Source organism: Rhinolophus sinicus, chromosome 2, assembly GCF_057876585.1.
Source record: "Rhinolophus sinicus isolate RSI-liver-muscle chromosome 2, RSI-T2T, whole genome shotgun sequence".
Lineage (NCBI taxonomy): Eukaryota > Metazoa > Chordata > Mammalia > Chiroptera > Rhinolophidae > Rhinolophus > Rhinolophus sinicus.
Window position 1 is genome coordinate 180,756,327 of NC_142502.1, and position 18,149 is coordinate 180,774,475.

The 18,149-nt window shown below is 41.8% G+C and overlaps 1 protein-coding gene across 4 annotated transcripts in view; it reads left to right on the forward strand.

The window, feature by feature from the left end:
* Positions 1-18,149, forward strand: part of CYRIA (CYFIP related Rac1 interactor A) — a 98,729-nt gene that overhangs the window by 76,372 nt on the left and 4,208 nt on the right. For all 4 annotated transcript variants that reach the window (XM_074331710.2, XM_074331711.2, XM_074331712.2 and 1 more), the window contains 8 exons: positions 6,616-6,737; positions 7,937-8,042; positions 9,871-10,007; positions 10,479-10,556; positions 10,732-10,848; positions 10,939-11,018; positions 12,468-12,594; positions 16,895-16,965. In XM_074331710.2, the coding sequence (XP_074187811.1) occupies positions 6,616-6,737; positions 7,937-8,042; positions 9,871-10,007; positions 10,479-10,556; positions 10,732-10,848; positions 10,939-11,018; positions 12,468-12,594; positions 16,895-16,965 (838 nt within the window). The remainder of the gene's footprint in view (positions 1-6,615; positions 6,738-7,936; positions 8,043-9,870; positions 10,008-10,478; positions 10,557-10,731; positions 10,849-10,938; positions 11,019-12,467; positions 12,595-16,894; positions 16,966-18,149) is intronic.

Consider the following 18,149-nt stretch of genomic DNA (forward strand, 5'->3'; position numbering starts at 1 on the left):
AACATGATCTCTTCTTCCAGGAATATATAATTTTATTGCAGAGTTAAGATGCAAGTACATTGAAGAGATAATAGTGCAGGCAGTAGAGAAGTCTGTAATAGAACAGAGTAGAGATGGACTAGCCAGAAGTACAGATTCTAGGCTGGGCTGAAGACATGTTCCTTAGAAGACAGTCACTGAGAAATGATTTTCTCAGAAGCCAAACAAACCTTTATGAGCATAATAGGAGTTCCAAGAACAATCCTGGTGTGTGGGTGGAGGGAGTGTTAAGAAGGAAATTCTAAAACCTCCAGGCCATTGTGCTCTGAGAAAGGCTCTGAATATTGTGCCCTGTTAGGACTACAGGCTCCTACTCTTTAAACCAAAGAGGGTGTCAGCTGAGCTGATCATCTGGGATTTTGTTGTTGCTGACCCAGTCCACTTCTTGCCACTCCTCATTTCTTCTTTCATCTGTCCCTCTCTGGTACCCTCACATCTGCTAAGGTTGTGCAGAGGACACCAGATAATCTTGGGAGAGGAAAGGGGGGAAATAAGAGATATTTTGGTCACTTTACAAGCAAAAACAAATAAACCGCAGAAGAGAACAGTCCTCGGAAGCAATTTATGAATGCCAACACAGGGATTTACTCACCGTGACTCCTTAAACTTCTAGTGCTTTTGCTCTTTAGGTGCTTTTCATCTATGTCAGTATCTTTATTATGACCCTACAGGTCATCGTCCCTGCAGGACCATACACCGAGGAGACTGGGCTCCTGTTAGCTTCCCTCTCTCTACCAAGAATTAATCGAAGGCTCAGAGAGATGAATTGGTTTGCGCTGGTGTCTAAACATCAGTGAGTGGCAAAAGTGGCCGTAGGAGCTGAGTCTCAAAAACTCTATCCTTGGAGTTCCCCTCCCCCCCATGACATCACACTGCATGTGAATGAAATAAACAAGCTTTCAAGCACTTCAACCCTCGCTGCTCTTTGCAATCCCTCTTTGGTTGTTCCATGGGAAAGGGCTCTTGCCGCTGGTGTGGGCTGACTAATGTTTCTGTACCAATAAATATGTCATCTCAGTCACACTTATATTTTCCAATGGACCTTTGCAATTTTATGTTGTTTCTGTAAGCAGTTAGTATTGTGCTATATAAATCATTGCCATTTTGTTTCCCCCAATGTTAATAATAGATAGTTACTTATGTCTCTTAGTTTATCCTGAAAGGGAGAGGGGTGGAGTGAGGAAGTGGGTTGGGAAGAAGAGCTATAGATTTAATTTATGGCTTTGGCAAATCCCTTTTGTTGTACCTTTCTTAGTGTTTATACAACAGCTGGTGGGGGGAAGAGATAGCGATATATCCTATTGATGAAATGCCAGAGCTTCCTTCAAAGCCAAAGACATCTCCAAATAAATTGTGCCTTCTCCTCGTGTTATCTTAGGTTCATTTGTTTGATTCTCTGTCAGATTTTCCATACAGTCCCACACAGGTTGTTAGGAGAAGGTGTGTGTGTTCCTGCTGCTTGTGAAGCCACAGTACATCCTTGGCTGATGTACAAAGATAAGAGCCCTTTGATGTGACAGCCCTGCTCTGGTTTGAGCCCTGCTGTCACGCCCTGGGGTATGTTCACCAGAAGATGTTCATTCCTGACAAACAAAACACATAGCCACCTTCCTCTCCATCCCCACAGTGGAATGCCAAGCATTCTGCTTTCAGTAAATATCGTAGTCCTCCACAGTGAACCCTCCACCTGACCCCGGTGACACCAAAATGCTGACAGTTACTATCCACTGTCATAGCAGATTGAGCCAAAGGAGGATAAATAGATCCCCTGCAAACAGAACGAACAGCAGCGTTACACTCTCTTCATTGATGAAGGAATTTGTTTCCATTAAAAATTCAAGGCACTGGGAATTCATTGAGGTCTTGACAATGAATGTATCTATTCAAGATCACAGTGCACATGATACATTTTCGCATTTTCCACAATGGCAAGTACAGAACAGGGGTTTAAATCATCGCCTGGGGAATAGCCTGGATGGGCTTGTTCCAGGGCTCCTAGAAGTATTGGTTTCTGAAATTACCTGTATAAATCAAAGGGATTTTTAACAGCTTCATTGTTAGATAGGAGCGACCCAGCTTTATGTAACCATTCTCCTCAATTTCAATGGAATCATTGGTGACGATTAGAGGTTTAGAATGTGATTCTTAGAAGAAACATCACCAAAGAATTCACTGGCTACAACAGGAAATAAGGACCCATTTCTATCAATAATATTAGTGTGTGTGTGTGTGTGTGTGTGTGTGTGTGTGTGTGTGCACCTTTGACTAAAGGTCAATCTTTGTGTTAAAACAGAAAAACAAAACCCATAATTCAGAGTTTCTGTTGACTCAGCAAATGTTTTAGGAGATCGCTGGTAGGTTAAACATAGTAACCTTTTTCGATCACTAATTCGTCCAGGTCTTTTTCAAGATGTCTCCCCTTGACCTCTGGAGACACAATAAATTGAATCTGAATATGGAGAACCCCGAAAGTATAGACCCCAAAGTCTCTTGAAATATTCCCCAAAGCAAAATGATAGCAGCCTTAGGATTGCGAGAGTAAACATAAGTGCAATTTTTCACCCATCAAATAACCTATTAGTGTGTTAACCACACTGAGGAGACATTGTGGCCATAGATAAAGGACGGATGATTTAAAAACACACATATTAATGAAAGTGTGAATAGCCAATTTGATTGTAGGCAAATACATATCTTTTTTTTTTAATTATAGTTTATTGGGGTGACAATTGTTAGTAAAGTTACATAGATTTCAGATGTACAAGTCTGTAATACATCATCTATATGTCATTGTGTGTTCACCACCCAGAGTCAGTTCTCTTTCCATCACCGTATGTTGGATCCCCTTTACCCTCAACTACCACCCCCTCCCCCTCTTACCCTCTGGTAACCACTAAACTGTTGTCTTCATGCTAGAGTGAGAGGCATAATAGTCATTGGAGAAGACACAGAGCAGAGCATCTAGAAGTAATCGGATCTTCATTTTATTCACGGCTTCCTACACCTGCAATCTCTGCCACCTGGTCATTTTCCTCTTTATTCATTGATTCATGACATGTTTACTGAGTGTCTCCAATCGGTCCAGCGCATGGGGCACTGAGGGCAGGCATAGAGATTCTGTCTCCAAAAACCTCAGAAGTCAAAGACTGGTAGGAAAGTCATCACAAAACAGAGTGATGTTCAACTATACATTCATTCAACTATTCATTCAGCAAGTTTTTCTTGAGCATCTACTATGTGTCAGGCACTTGCTAGGTCCTGGAGATACAACGTCAGATGAAACAAATAAGGCCAGAGTCCTACATTCTAATGCATCCGATTCTCATTAATTAGTCCTGACTGATCATTTAGCTGGAGGATAAAAATAGGATGAATTATGGACTTCCACAGGGATATGGGCCACTGCCAAGCGTCCCTTAGGGTTACACAGTCCATTTCCCATTTGAAAGGAGAAACAGACAGACAGAATCAAGCTTCTTCCAGTCAGCACTCTACCTTGAAAATTGAGGCCACTTGGGATTTTAGTCCCCTGAGAATCTTATAGCTCCCTGGCCCAGAAGGCAGGGACCGTGCTGCTGGCGTCAAGGGCCTACTTATTAGCTGGAAGAAGAGGTGATTTCAGTTCCATGGCAGGGGAAAGAGGGAAAAAAATAGGACATGTAATAAAACTAACAAATTATGGAAGAAAATGAGCCAACTCCTTTCTAAGTCGGGATGAAAGAAGGAATGATGGATTGGATTTCTCCCACCTCACCCCTGCTAAACAGGGCCACATGAGAAACATTTCAAATAAGACACTAGGATATCTGCCAAAAGAAACATTTTCCCAGAGAGGGAGGCTGGGGACGTAGGGTCCTGTTTCACAGATCATGCCAGTTGCCAGGAGAGAGTTACTGTATGACGGAAGGTGTTCACCACAGCCTCCCCCCCCCCACCGCCCCACCGCCAACTCTGCCACCCCTGGGAGAGAAGTGACACCACCCCTCGTGTTCCTTGTCCAATCCTTTGTGGTCTCATAAATGTCAGTGTCGATTTGTATCACAAAGTGTCACTTCACCTGGGATGGAGAGAGAGGCTCCTTTCTCTATACCCAGTACCACTTTTAGGCTTCTCTATCAGAAACTGTCATATTTTTGAAGTACGTAAGAAAAACTTCTATTTTTAAAAACTGACTGAAATCTTTCTCCTTTTGTGTGTAAGTCATCATCAAAAGGATGGGGTTTTTCATTGTTGTTTTTCCAGCAGTCCTCTAGATTTCAGCTTTCATTCCGTTTTGTTTAAAATGTATGGAGTGGTGCCTTGCTAAGGTAGAGCCAAGTGACAGCTAAGATTAGAAGGCTTCCTTTTCTGGTCTCCAAGTGCCTTCTGCTTTTACACGCTACTTTATAATTACATTCAGACTTACCCCTCCGAATCTTGGTCACTGGTTCTATTTTCCTTTTTCTGTGCTTCAAATATATATCTCTTTGGGAAATTGTCTTTGTTTAGCTTGTGATTTTTTTTGATAACATTCATCAAAAGGGGAAAGGATTTGAGTTAATCAGTGTTTGATTTTCATTTGTTTTCTAGGACCTTTGCTTTGCATTTTTTTGTCATATGTTCTGTTCCCCGACTTTCTTCTTCCTTGAAAATTGCCAGTGCTACCCTGGAATTCTGTTCCACTCAAATGCTTTCCTCAGTTGCAGGCTTTCTGTATTGTAGCTTGTGGGTTTCTAGCTTTCTGCTGAAGACACACATATCACTTTGCGAAAGTTTGGAAAAGCAGGAAAAGATAAAATATAAAGTGGTTAATATTGTGAATGCTACTGTACCTGAGACAACTTGCCAAGTGCTTATGGGAAACGCTGGAAGGTCGCAAACGATAACAGAGCAATGTGTTTCTCTTCCACTTCTGTTTCTCAGGCTGGGTCCTGTCCTCTAAACTGGCAGGTCTCTCTCCTCCTCTAGGCCCAGCTTTGCTTCCGCCCACTGCCGAACTGTCTTCATGCTCTTCATGGATGCACTCCCATCACCTGTCTGCCCAGCTCAAGTCGCATCCCTTACATTAAGCGGATTCCACCCCTCCCAGCCCACTCATTTCTTTCTTCTTGGAACCCTGGTGTGCACATACTTTGGTCCCTTCTCATTCCTAGCTGAATTTTTATCTCATTCCCAGCACGGATAGTTTGCAATTTTTCTGGATAATCTATAGGATCTATGTTGTTGTTTTTCTAAAAAAAAAAAAAATACACCAGGTAACTCTACCAATTCTTAGGTTGTAGCGGAACCTGGTAAGGAAAATGTTCTAAAAATCCCAGTGGGCATCACTTCTCAAGGCCTTGGATTAGTGTAGGTCTGGCCCATGAGTACAGAACTTGGGCAACCGTATCTGGCCTTCTAGTAGGGGTGCTGCTATACTCAGCCTTTTGAAGGCCTGGTCAGCTTGGGCCGCACCTCCCTTAGGTGTCCCCTGTCTTGTGAATTCTGTCTTTACAACCCCAGGCTAACATTGGGAATTATTATATGTTGCAGGCTCCACCTTTTGTGCTCCCAGCGAGATTGGTCAAAACTGGGATTTGAGCTGGGGAGTGTTAGACTAGGCATACCTCTATCTTTCCCTTTCACTGGTGAGGTCCGCTGAGAGAATGTAGTCCCTTGCGACTTGGATTTTTGAAACCAGAATTGTAGATGACATCTATCCCCTTTCTCCATTAGCAGTGCCTTTGTTTTAGAGGGAGATTAATTTTCTTATTAGGCCAGACAAATAATCTAGTCTATAGGTGTTGTGAGATAAATAAAACCCAATCATTACCACACTCAACTGCCACCCACCAGCCCCTATAAAATACTCCTGGGACAAAAATACATATTGTCCACAAGGATGTAGTCAAGTGGGAATTCACTGAGTAGCTACGGGGGTGCTTCTGTGATTGTTAGGATATGTCTTTTGGTTATGTAAGCTTGCCTGTCGCTTATTTTTGTGAGTAGTGTTCACGGTCAAGACCAAAGATGAACAATATGGATGTTTATAATGAACTCCCTGCACTTCTTGAGCTCATGTTCAGTGAGAAATAATGCTTTCTACACTGCACTGTGCTCTGGAAAGATACATCTTTGTCATGATTCTAAAGGATAATTATCTAATCTTTTAAGCTTATGTTTTTATATGGAAATAAGGGGGGGGGTCCCATCTACACTAAAAGTCATAGATTTTCAATCCTAACTGAAAATATTCAGTAGCTTCTCCTATTAAAAGTAGGCTCAACAAGACAATGTTTATACCTTCTATCACCCAGTGCACTGCTTGGCACATAGTAGGTGTGCAAAATAATGTGTTCTACACAAATAAGTAACAGAATGCCTACAACGATTCTGTCATGCTCGATGTGATGTGTGCAGAAAGACTGATGACTATTTTGAACTGAGTAACGGGCAGAAATTGTGTTAGTTTTCCCTTCCCAGCAGCTTATCAAAGAGTAAATAGCAAACCTGCAGGAATAAACTAGGATTGTGTAGCAGGTGGAACGGAACGCTGACCTTCTTCCCCAGCTGTTTGTAAACACAAGCCCTCTGTCTTTTGGTTCCCCTTCTGCCTAGATGCCCAGCCCACAGAAGGAGAGAGGGAAATCTGGAACCAGATCAGTGCCGTCCTCCAGGATTCCGAGAGCATCCTCGCAGACCTGCAGGCTTACAAGGGCGCGGGGCCAGAGATCCGAGACGTATGCCAATGATAATACTGAGCTGACAACACCCTTGGAGGAGAAGGGAAACCCACACACGCACACACACAGCAAGATTAAGTAATAGACCTAGTATTTCCTAGCGTAGTAGGAATAACAAGGAGGGTAATGTGTCTTTAAAAAAAAAATGTATGAATGGCCCCTTTTATTCTAGTACATTAATCTGAGCACACGGTGCTGTAGACCATGTAAAATATTAGCCATTCTCTTCTTAGACATACATGTGATATTGCAGAACTCACATTTAAATAATAATTTGTCAGTCTATTACTTCATTTGAGGGAAACGTATACATAAAGTCTGTGAACAACAGTTGAAATGTGAGTCTGGGTTTACATGAACTTTCCAACATTTTGTAATAAGTTTGGCAGGTTCCACCAGCATTGCAAACAACAGTCATAAACTAGCTCACTTTAAGTAGCCTGCAGGTCTGTCATTTTGAACTGACTTGCGAGATTAAAAAAATAAATCCGTGAAAAACAAAACAACCACCAAAACAAAAAAGGAAAATTTCAATGTGACTTTTGAGACTTCTTAATGCCTTAAAGGCAAGAAACTTCACACTCCTATTATTTGATATATTTGTTTTGTGGAAGTGTCATACACACACGCGTGCCCACACGCACACACACACACCTTACTGCCGCTGCCATCATCATTCTGGAAAAAAATACCGCTAACATCACAGTTCTCAAGCTGCTGAAACCCAGGCAAAACAGCATTTCTCAGAAACTAACAGCCTGTTAAAAGGTTGTTTTTCCTACTTTGGGGGTCACCATTAATGTAGGTAATTTAGGTAACATCATAGACTGTCAGGAAAGGAAAATATCTACGGAGCCTGCACTTCTACTTTAAAAGAATAAATGGTGATGGAGGAGGGCTGAATTGCTTCCAATTAGATGTGCATTTTTTTTGCATTAAAGATAATGGAAAAAAAGTAAGTTGACAGAGGATCTAATTGTAGAGTCATTTGCATTATGTTCAAGTGCTGAAATCGCCATTCTAATGGAGCATCTTGGAGGACAGTCCGACGAACTGCTGTCAATTTAAGAAACACACATTAGCAAAGTACACTAGGAATTGTATATTTTAGAACCAAAATCCTTTCTCAGTCTTAAGTCATTTTGATGTGGAGCTTATTGCTTCTTTTTAAACAATTCTATGATTTTTTTTTATAGGCAATTCAAAATCCCAATGACATTCAGCTTCAAGAGACAGCTTGGAACGCAGTGTGTCCTCTGGTCGTGAGGCTAAAGAGATTTTATGAGTTTTCCATAAGGCTAGGTGAGTGTGTGTTCATAGTTTTTGTGTCCCACGTGTGAAGTTCTGTTATGGTATTTGAGAAAGTAGCATGAAGATCTCAGGGCCTTAGGAAATGTCTCCCATCATTTACTATGTCCCATCAGAAGCCGTAGACGCCAACTCCTGTCATTTTCATTTCTTTCAATTCACCTCGACATCACATCTCCTGAAGTCCTTGGCATATTTAGAGTATCTCTATTGGTGGGTTTCTCTTTGGTCTTGTTCTCAGCTAAATCCAGCTCTTAACAATGTTGTCATACATTTCTGGATGGTAGAGAAGTTGGAAGATACAGGATGTCTACTAATCTAAGAAGAACTTGGTTAGCTGGAGTCATGTGATGAATTTAATATAGTAAAATACAAGAAAAACAAACATAATGTTTTGCCCTTAAGCTTTAGAACAAAAACAAGCAAAACAAAACAAAAAAAAATTCTGTACTCGTACAGGATGGCTTTATAGAAGCAAGAGTAAAGTCAAGTCTGCTTGACAACACACACAGTTTGACCACCGATGTGATATAACCACTTTCCCCAACAGTAAAACTATCTGAGGTTTCATTAGTTAATATAATATATCTAGAATGAGGAATAGGGTAGTCACATTCTACTCTACTTTTGCCATAAACAAATGCTACATTTTAGGAGGAAAACAGAGAGATTGAAATGTTTGGGGAGAATGACAGCCATGATGTCAAGAGAACTTGAAGCTGAGACCCAAAGGGAGTAATTGAATGAAACTGAACCGGTTTTTCAGGAAACGAGAGCTTCTGAAGACTCTCAGATTGATGAGGGATTGACTTCTCTGTTTTCTTAAAGTCCATGTCTAGACTCAATGAACTGAAACCCCAAGGAACCATGTTTCAGCTGAACAGGAGGGAAAAGATCCCCCTTTCCGAGCAGTCCAAGTTAGAGCTAGCTGCCTTAGAAGACAGTGCATTCCCCTAGATGGGAGAGGCTAGAAATGCCCTTGTAAAGAGACTATGAAAGACATTTAAAGACTATCAAGCAGGTGCTGGCAAACTTTTCTATAAAGAGACAGACAGTAAATATTTTAGGCTCATGGGCCATTCTCTGTTTGTTGGAACTGCCATTGTAGCACAAACGTAGCCATAGTCAATGCATAAAGGGGTGAGTGCAGCTATGTTTCAATAAAGCTTTATTTGCAAAAATTGACAGTGGCCCACATTTGGCCTATGGCCATATTTTGCCAAACCCTGTGATATAGGGTTGGTTAAATGACTTGATGCTGTTAGAAATATATTGAAGAAAAAACTGCAAAGGAATGTCAAGTAGGAATAATGATACTATTTCAAGGACAATAATGGAGGTAGATATGGCAATGGGTTTTGTAGGAAAAATGTTCCTGGGTTTAGGTTAGAGTGTATATGAAGAGAAGAGCTGGAATGAGACCTGATGTTTCTCCCTGCAAAGCAGGTTTCTAACCCCTGTGCTCAGGGCCACCTCATCTCATCCTGGATCATGAGTGTCTGTCGCATACACATGATCCCAAAACAAGTATGTGTGGTTTCCAACAGTGTTAGGAATTGGGACTACCGAACAGGAGAGGGTCTCCCTGAGCTTTGAGGGACATTTATAAAACTGTGTGGCCATGGGGGACTCTGCAGTGGGGGCAGTAGCTCATACGTGAGGCGCCTTCTCTTTTTCAGCCACACACATCACATTTCACACAGATAAGGTGAAAGACCCGTGCAGGTTACCTCTGAGAATATCAACTGGGGCTGCCAAGTTGTGCTTTTTGAAGGATCTCTGTGGGCCCCCTCAAATATGTACTTATCCCTCTGACTTTCAGAAAAAGCTCTTCAGAGTTTATTAGAATCTCTGACCTGTCCACCCTACACGCCAACCCAACACCTGGAGCGGGAGCAAGCCCTGGCTAAGGAGTTCGCGGAAATTCTGCATTTCACTCTTCGATTCGATGAGCTGAAGGTTAGGCCACATATGCTTTGACAGTTTAAGAAACTTGTACTGTGTGCCCACTCATACAGATTCTCCCCAGTGCTGTGGGGTGGGGGAATAGAGATGAGTGAGACATAGCTCACTCCCTAGAGAGACCTATAAGGCGGTGACAGTTTGTACTCATTGTGGTAGAAGTGACTTAAGATGGTAGTTTTTATGTGGAAATTCAAAATCTGCCTAATGCAATTAGAGAAAACCTTTTCGAGTGTCATTCCTCACTGAGAACAAATATACTCTTTCCCGAAGTCAACCCTACAGTAAAAAAACAGCATATTTTTAAATAATGAAGCTCTGAGTGGTCATGTTTAAGCAGGAATTGCTTTGACTCGTGTAACAACGGGAAGTCCTGGTGTATTTACAAAATCTAGTGTCTGGGCTCCTAATGGGTGTTCCCCATCTGATGCTGAGAGCTGACTTTCTTTCTCCCCTTCTGGATTTCAGATGAGGAACCCGGCTATTCAGAATGATTTCAGCTACTACAGAAGGACAATAAGTCGCAATCGCATCAACAACATGCATGTGAGTCCCTGGGGCTCCTGGGTCTAGGCACCCCATCTCCATGCCTTTGAATTTTGTGTCGGGCAAGGCACAGGGACAAGACAATCCTTGTCTGTAATTCCATTTCCAGAGGACATTGTCTGGGGATTTTGACCATCTTTTGAACAATTGCATCTTCTCTTCTTATTTTCATCAGCTAGACATTGAGAACGAAGTCAACAATGAGATGGCCAACCGTATGTCCCTCTTCTATGCAGAAGCCACGCCCATGCTGAAAACCCTGAGCAATGCCACAATGCACTTTGTCTCCGAAGTAAGTGAGGTTGAACACCAAGGTGCTTTTTACTTGATTGCACGTAAAAGCTGCTAGCAGGGCTAACACCCATTTCTGTCTGTCATTTAGAACAAAACCCTGCCAATAGAGAACACCACAGACTGCCTCAGTACGATGACAAGTGTCTGTAAAGTCATGCTGGAGACGCCGTAAGTTACATCAGACATGTATTTGTGGTTGAGAGTTTACCTAGGCAGGGCCTGTCAATATAATGATGATGAAGACATCTAACCATTGGTCAGCACGTTAATATTTGCACATATATTAACTAAGTTAATTTCATAAAGAACGCTGGGTGATGAGTGTGTAGTTAGCCCCATTTTAGAGCTGAAGAAGCTGAGGTCCAAACTGGTGAACTGACTTCCCAAAGATTGAACAGCTTGTTAGATGGCAGGACCAAAACTTGAATCAAAGATGCTATACAAATTATATAAGAACCAAATGGAGGATTGAGTAAAACGACTGGGTGTTATTATAAATATATTGGAGAAAGGATTTGAGAGAAGGTTTAGAACCAAGAGTACAAGTGGTAAGATTGTTGCAAGAATGATGATGAATTTCTCTCTCTTCCTCTCTCTCTCTCTCTCTCTCTCACACACACACACACACACACACACACACACACACACACGCACAGTTTCTTTGTATTTAAACTAGTTCCTAGATTTTAAAAATGGTTGATGTTGTTGAGGGTGAGGCAGCATGGTAATGAGGAAGTCCACATTCAAAAGTCTGGGTTCCGCTTATGTCTGTAGCCCCTTCTGGGCCCATAGACAAGTCCGAACAGCCTGGACCTTGCTTTCCTTATATGATGATGTTCCCATAATGCCATCCAGGTTGTAGTGTTGGGAGGCCCAAAGGCATCAAGAATGCCTTGTAAAATTTGATGTCCCGTTCGAGTATAAGATGGCATTAATTTCAAACATTTCACTTATACCAAAGTTAAGATTTATTCCATGACAAAAACAGTAATCATCTTCATTGTGGGGCCAATTCGTGATGAAATAAAGATTAGGAAAGCCTCTAGTACTGGCCTGAATTATCTGAATCATCAGAGACCCTGTCAAGGTACGTGAACAAAATTCAGACTTCACAAATACTCTCAGCCCAATAAATGGTACATCATTTCTTTTAGGTATCTTTGCCAGTTTAATTCAATCTGCAGCCTGTATCTTAACAAAGGAAGTTACCCTGACTGGAGACACGATAGCTGCTCTGTGGAAATGAGCTTGATTCTTTTTCTCCATAATGAAGCCATTATTCTCGATAATCTTGGACAGCCAGAGGGACCTGCTATAAAATATTCAAGATTGATGGGTGGGGGTGTGATGTACATGATGAGCTGGCTCACTGAAGGGCAGAAGAGACGAGAATTTACTGCCCTCTAATTTACCTTATTTTCACACTGAATTGCTAGTTGGATAGATTCAAGGAGAATTATCATCATGGGTTTCTATAAGAGCATATTAACCCAGTGGTTGCAGGTCCGGGATTGTTCTCAAGAGAGGATTGGAGGAGTCTAAAGTAGCCAGTTGTGGAGCCAGAAACGAATGTGCTCGGGCCAGGAAGTAACAGCGCTGCCATTTCATCTCTTCCAGGGAGTACAGGAGCAGGTTCACGAGTGAAGAAACATTGATGTTTTGCATGAGGGTGATGGTTGGGGTCATCATCCTCTACGACCACGTCCACCCTGTGGGAGCTTTCTGCAAGACGTCCAAAATTGATGTAAGAATAATCATAAAATGTGCTTTCCACGTAAGAGTTCACCAACGTTGCCAAACAGACCTTGCTTTTCCTTCCCTCTCCTCCATCTCCCACTTTCATGCACTGGGAGATCTCTCCAAGATGGCAGCTCTCCTTATAGCAAGAAGTCAAGTGTTTTCATGCACTTATAACAAAACATCCAACCTCAAAAGCTTAGCAGGAACATGAGGTGCTGATCCCCTCAGCCTGTCGAGGAGCCGAACACATGAACGGTCTACCCCTTCAGTTCACTTAGTGCCATATAAATATATTTTAATGTTGTGTGAGTCTTAATGTGAAAAGCATTGAGAAACACTGGATTACAAGGCACCATGGTCAACGTTCCAACTTCCTCTGCTACCACCCTTACTAGTTGCTTCACCTGATTCCCATGCCTTCTCTTGAGCCCTTTTTCCCTGCCCAGAAATCCCTTGCTCTTCTCTGATTGGTGGATTCCTTTAAGACACTCCTCAAGTGTCCCTTCATCCTGTTCCCTGCACGGATCAGGGCCTTCCTTCTCCTCTGGCCCTCAGAGCACCTGCCATATTGGATTTTCCAGGTCTCTCACAGACTTAGTGTGGCGGCAAGAGCAGAGACCATTATCTATATACCTAACATCTAATTTAGTGCCTAGCAGTGTCCTTGGGACATACAGCATGGTACTATTATAAATAAATAAATGTTCCATAGAGTATTTGCTGAATGCGTGAATGAATATGATTCGCAAGCAAATGATTTTGGTGTGCCAGTGATTTCCGGTTGATAGTGGGAGGCCTCCTGTCAGCCCAGCACTTGCCTGTAGCATTCCAGTAGCGTATCCCATGTAGTAATTGAAAGCCTCTGAAGTACAGAATAGGACCTCTTGGCACTAACTTATCTGAGATGAATAAGTTTGTGCTGCCCACTCTATGCTCATTTGTCTGTACAGAACATCATCTTTGATGCTTTAGTCCTGTGTAGACAGAAAGCCTACATGCCCAGAGGGGCCACGAGTCTGCAGAATGTAAGAAATTTTGTCAATTAAAAATGCAACCTGGATTACTCATTTTGAGGTTCTGGCTTCCTAGCACATCTAGCCATGGTTCTTCACAGACTCTTTGTTATTTTTAATATAATTATTTCTGTTTACCAAGAAAATACATATTAATATGAAAAATTTTACAAAATATAGGATACAAAATAAAGTCACCTCACCATAGACAGATGACCACTGTCAATATATTAGCATATATGTGTCCTTTCTATTTATATTCATGTTAGTGTCTATATGTGTATATATTTAACAAATTAACACCCTGCTCTAAATTTTATTTTTAAAAGATATTTAATTTTTATAGCAGTATATTATGGAAATTTTGCATACCAATAAATACTTTTACTGTGCTCTTTGTGAGGCTTTAACTGTAGTATTTAGCTTTAATATTATAGACTGAGTATAAATAACTCTATTAACAACTCCATGAATATCGTTTGAATATGGATTGAGTTTATTACCTGGTACTCATAGGTCATTCTCATTTACCATGGGCATTTGTTCACTTGTCACAGAGTCAATACTTAAAAATGCACTAGGTACCATTGTTTCTTATAGCTGTTACCTTTAAAAAGTTTGTCCTTGCTTATCATTTACTGAGTCTTTCTGTTGAGGTCGTAAACATTACATAATGTTAAATCTAATGATACATCGTCTTGATGAAGTTTATTTGTTCATGCAGGCCTCTAAGGAAGCCTTACTCGTATTGAAGTTTGCACGTATCTCTAAGAAAGTTTGGGGTTTACCAAACACAACATGCATTTGATGGGCCATCTTCTTTGATGACATAAAGTGTCTCCTTCCAGTCTGCTTCTAAGCCAGCAGTGACACACACTGGGTTTATAAATCTTTAGGGTATCGGCATCCACTGTGAAAAGACAAATATTTATCTGTAAGGCCCTGAAATGGGTACTGTTACATGCACTTGGAGGAAGAGCATACACTGGAGTATAAAACGGATATACAGTGAGCTCTAGAAATCCAGGTGAGGGAGACACTCACTCTGCTTAGAGGCAGAGACAGACAGTGATGGTGGACTTTGAAGAAGGGATAGGATTTTACCAAATGGACAGAAAGAAGGAAAATTCTCAGGCAGAAGGAATAAGCAGAGCAACATCACCAAAGCCCAAGCTGGGTATGTGTCACTGAGAGAATAGATTCTATTCTTGGGTGCCAGGAAAAACAGGCTGGAGTTAGATGGCACTTTCATCTAATTTCCTTAGAATCATATGGAATGATCCAATAAGGAGTCACTCCATAACCCCGGTCTCTAGCCCCAACTATCCCCAGAATTCCAGACCTCACCTCCTCTGGCCACCTGAAACATGGCCATCCTCAAATCAAAGGTAATCTTTTGCCCACGAAGCTGTTCCTCGTCTTGGGTTCTTGTCTCCGGTATTTCATCTTCTTCCAACCCAGTCTCAAAGGCAGACACCTGGAATTGTCTCTCAGGACTGAGACATTGTCTTTTTCTCTCTTTTTCACCCCCATATCTTCTCACATCACCAAGTCTTATGGATGGGGCCTCAGATTAATCGACGCACATCTCCCTGATTCTCCATGCCCACTGCTGCTCTCACACTCCACACCCTCCAGGGCCCGCACTGGTCCTCCTATCTCCAATTTTGCTTCCTCTGATCCATTTCCATATAGTAATGTTGCTAGGTGTTTAACACCTATCCAGTGTGTTGTCTGTAGCTAAAGGCCCCTAACTCCCTAACATGCTGTTAAACCGACATTAAATATACATCCCTGACTACATCCCTGACCACATTTTATTATTCACACCCAAGACTTTAATCAACCTGAAATAGAACTAAAAATTCCCAAAGGGTACCCCTTTTCTAATCCATGTTCCCATTGTTCCTTTGATATGTTTTTTTTACAAGAACAGATATCGAACTATAATAATGAGCTATTTGTCTCTCTTCTCCCCCTAGACCATGAGCTCCATTGGGACAGGGTCCAAATCTCTGCATCCCTGAGCTTGATCCCATCCTGTACTCATGATAGACATCTCTGTTTGACCATGACATTCTTTCATGATGAGCCTATACATGACCCCCAAATGATTCTCAGCTCTGTGCTTTGGCTGCCTCCATCAGTCAGAGTTTGTCAGGTCTTTAAGAAAAACTTTTGATATACCAGAAGTATACCCACAGAAAATGTTTATAAGTGACCACTATAAAAGAGGCCCTTAGTGTTCCCAAATCTAATATAGTGTATGAACATCTGAGTTTCAAATGAGTGATTTTATTCTTTACAGAAAGGTTCTTCCTTCACACACACACACACACACACACACACACACACAAGTCTAAATGGGCATATTATGAATATATTGTGATCTGTATAAATTTAGCTTTCATGCTGTTCCCAAATTATGAATAAATTATAGTCCAGGGGCACAAAAAGCTAAGAAACTTGCCTAAGTTCATGAGGACATTAAACAAACAAGCATGGATGAAACCCACTCCTGCCTCCACATGTTTCACATTCATCACCACTGTTCTTTACCAATCCTCTGCTGGTCTAGTGAGAAAGACAAATTATCTGGGTACTGCAATCTCCAAGGTTCTCTGATAAATGCCAGTGTACTATTAGGAATACAGAGAAGTTTTGTTTTTTTCTACTTTGTGAAGGTAATGCAGTCAGAAAAGGCTTTTTGGTACTGGAGATTTTCAGCTCAGCCTGAAAAAACTTGTTTAGAGTTTGCCAATCAAACAGCTAAATGAGGAAAAGCGTTCTGGGCAGTGGGAAGGCAGAAAATGATCAGGTTTGTAATTCATTCCGTCAGTTTCCACTGAGCACAACCAACAACCTGGAAACTATACTCACCATATCACTATGGTGTGTGTGTGGGGTCTCAAAAAGGGTTACAATGAACTGAATAATGATAATTAGTTTAAATAAAACTGGAGGGAAAACCCTGCACTTGGCTCTAGAGTATAAAACAAGAAGATCAAAGGCTCAAGATATGGAACATATTCAATTGCATATTTAATTGCAATTATTGAATTGGAACATATTCAATTGTAGTATACTATACAAACTGACATAGAAGCTTCTAGAAGCCCAGAGGAGCAACTCACTGGCCCGATGGGGTAGGAAGGTCTATTGGTCATTTCTGCGTTGGCTTTCTGTGGGCAAAAATAATGTGATATTATTATGGACAGATGTTACAATGGACAGATGTCATCGGACAGAATTACTAGGATATTAATAAAATGTTGTGCTTTCTCCTCCTAGATGAAAGGCTGCATAAAAGTTTTGAAGGAACAGGCCCCGGACAGTGTGGAGGGGCTGCTGAATGCCCTCAGGTGAGCCCCACCCCATGGTAAACCTGCCAGGGGAGTCAACCCTTCAGATCCATTGCAAATTTAGATGCTGTCCTGACAGGGATAGAGGGCTGGAGCCCCAGGCTTAACTCCTTGTGCGTTTTGACACATTTAGTCTCCCAACAACCTGTTGAGGTCAGCACCACTTTTACCATCACCTTTTTACAGATGGAAGACTGAGATTTAGAGATTTTAAATAACTTGCCAAAAATCACACAGCAGATGGCCAAACTCAGACCTAAACCTGGGCCTGGGTGACCCCGCAGGTCATGGGCCTAAGGCCCGGCCACACTGCTTTGTGGTTAGCAGGGACTCATCAGATGAAGCAGCTTCCCAGGTCTCACTTACCCCCTTCACCAGAGGTTTCCAAACCTGGCTGCACTTGAGAATTATGTGGGTAGTTTATGAAAACACTGCTGCTCAGGTTCCAACCCAGACCAAATGAATTAGAATCTCTGGGTTGGGGGTTCAGGCACCCATTATGTGTGTGTGTGTGTTGGTTCAGAAGCTCCCTGGCTACTCACCTATGCAGCTGCCAACACTGAGAACCCTGTTCCACATTGTGTAAATCCCCAAGTGTGCCTCTCTTCCCAAGAAACATGTGCTTACTCCACTTCAGGCAAGGGCTCCTCATTTTTTAGCGGTGATGCATCTATAGGAATCTGCCAAATCGTACCAGTGCATAAGCCATTCCAATACGGGATTGCAATTTGAAAGCTTTATCCTCCCTGCTGCCTCATTCATCTTTGGTTCCCCTCAGTGTAGTGCATGCAGTAAGCGTTCAATGAAAATAAGTGGAATGGATCAATAATCTTCTACCTACGTACAACACTTATGTTTTACACTCCACTCCCAGTCACATTGTCTCATTTAATTATCACAACTCAAAGAAGTAAGGCTGATCTATTAGCCCCGTTTAATAAGTGAAGAAACTGAGCTGCACATGAGATAAATAAACTAGACACTGAGATTGATCCGTTTTGTGGTGCTTCTAAGTCATCATTCTTCAGAACAGATGTAGCATTAGTATTAGAGCCTTCCGGAATCTGTGGGTCAACCAAGGTTTTCTCCAACGGTGCCATTTCTCAGACAGCTGGCTTTCCATACTCAGTAAGAAGACTTTAGCTACTGAAGTTTTTGAACTCTCCGGCTTTATTTCATGAAGC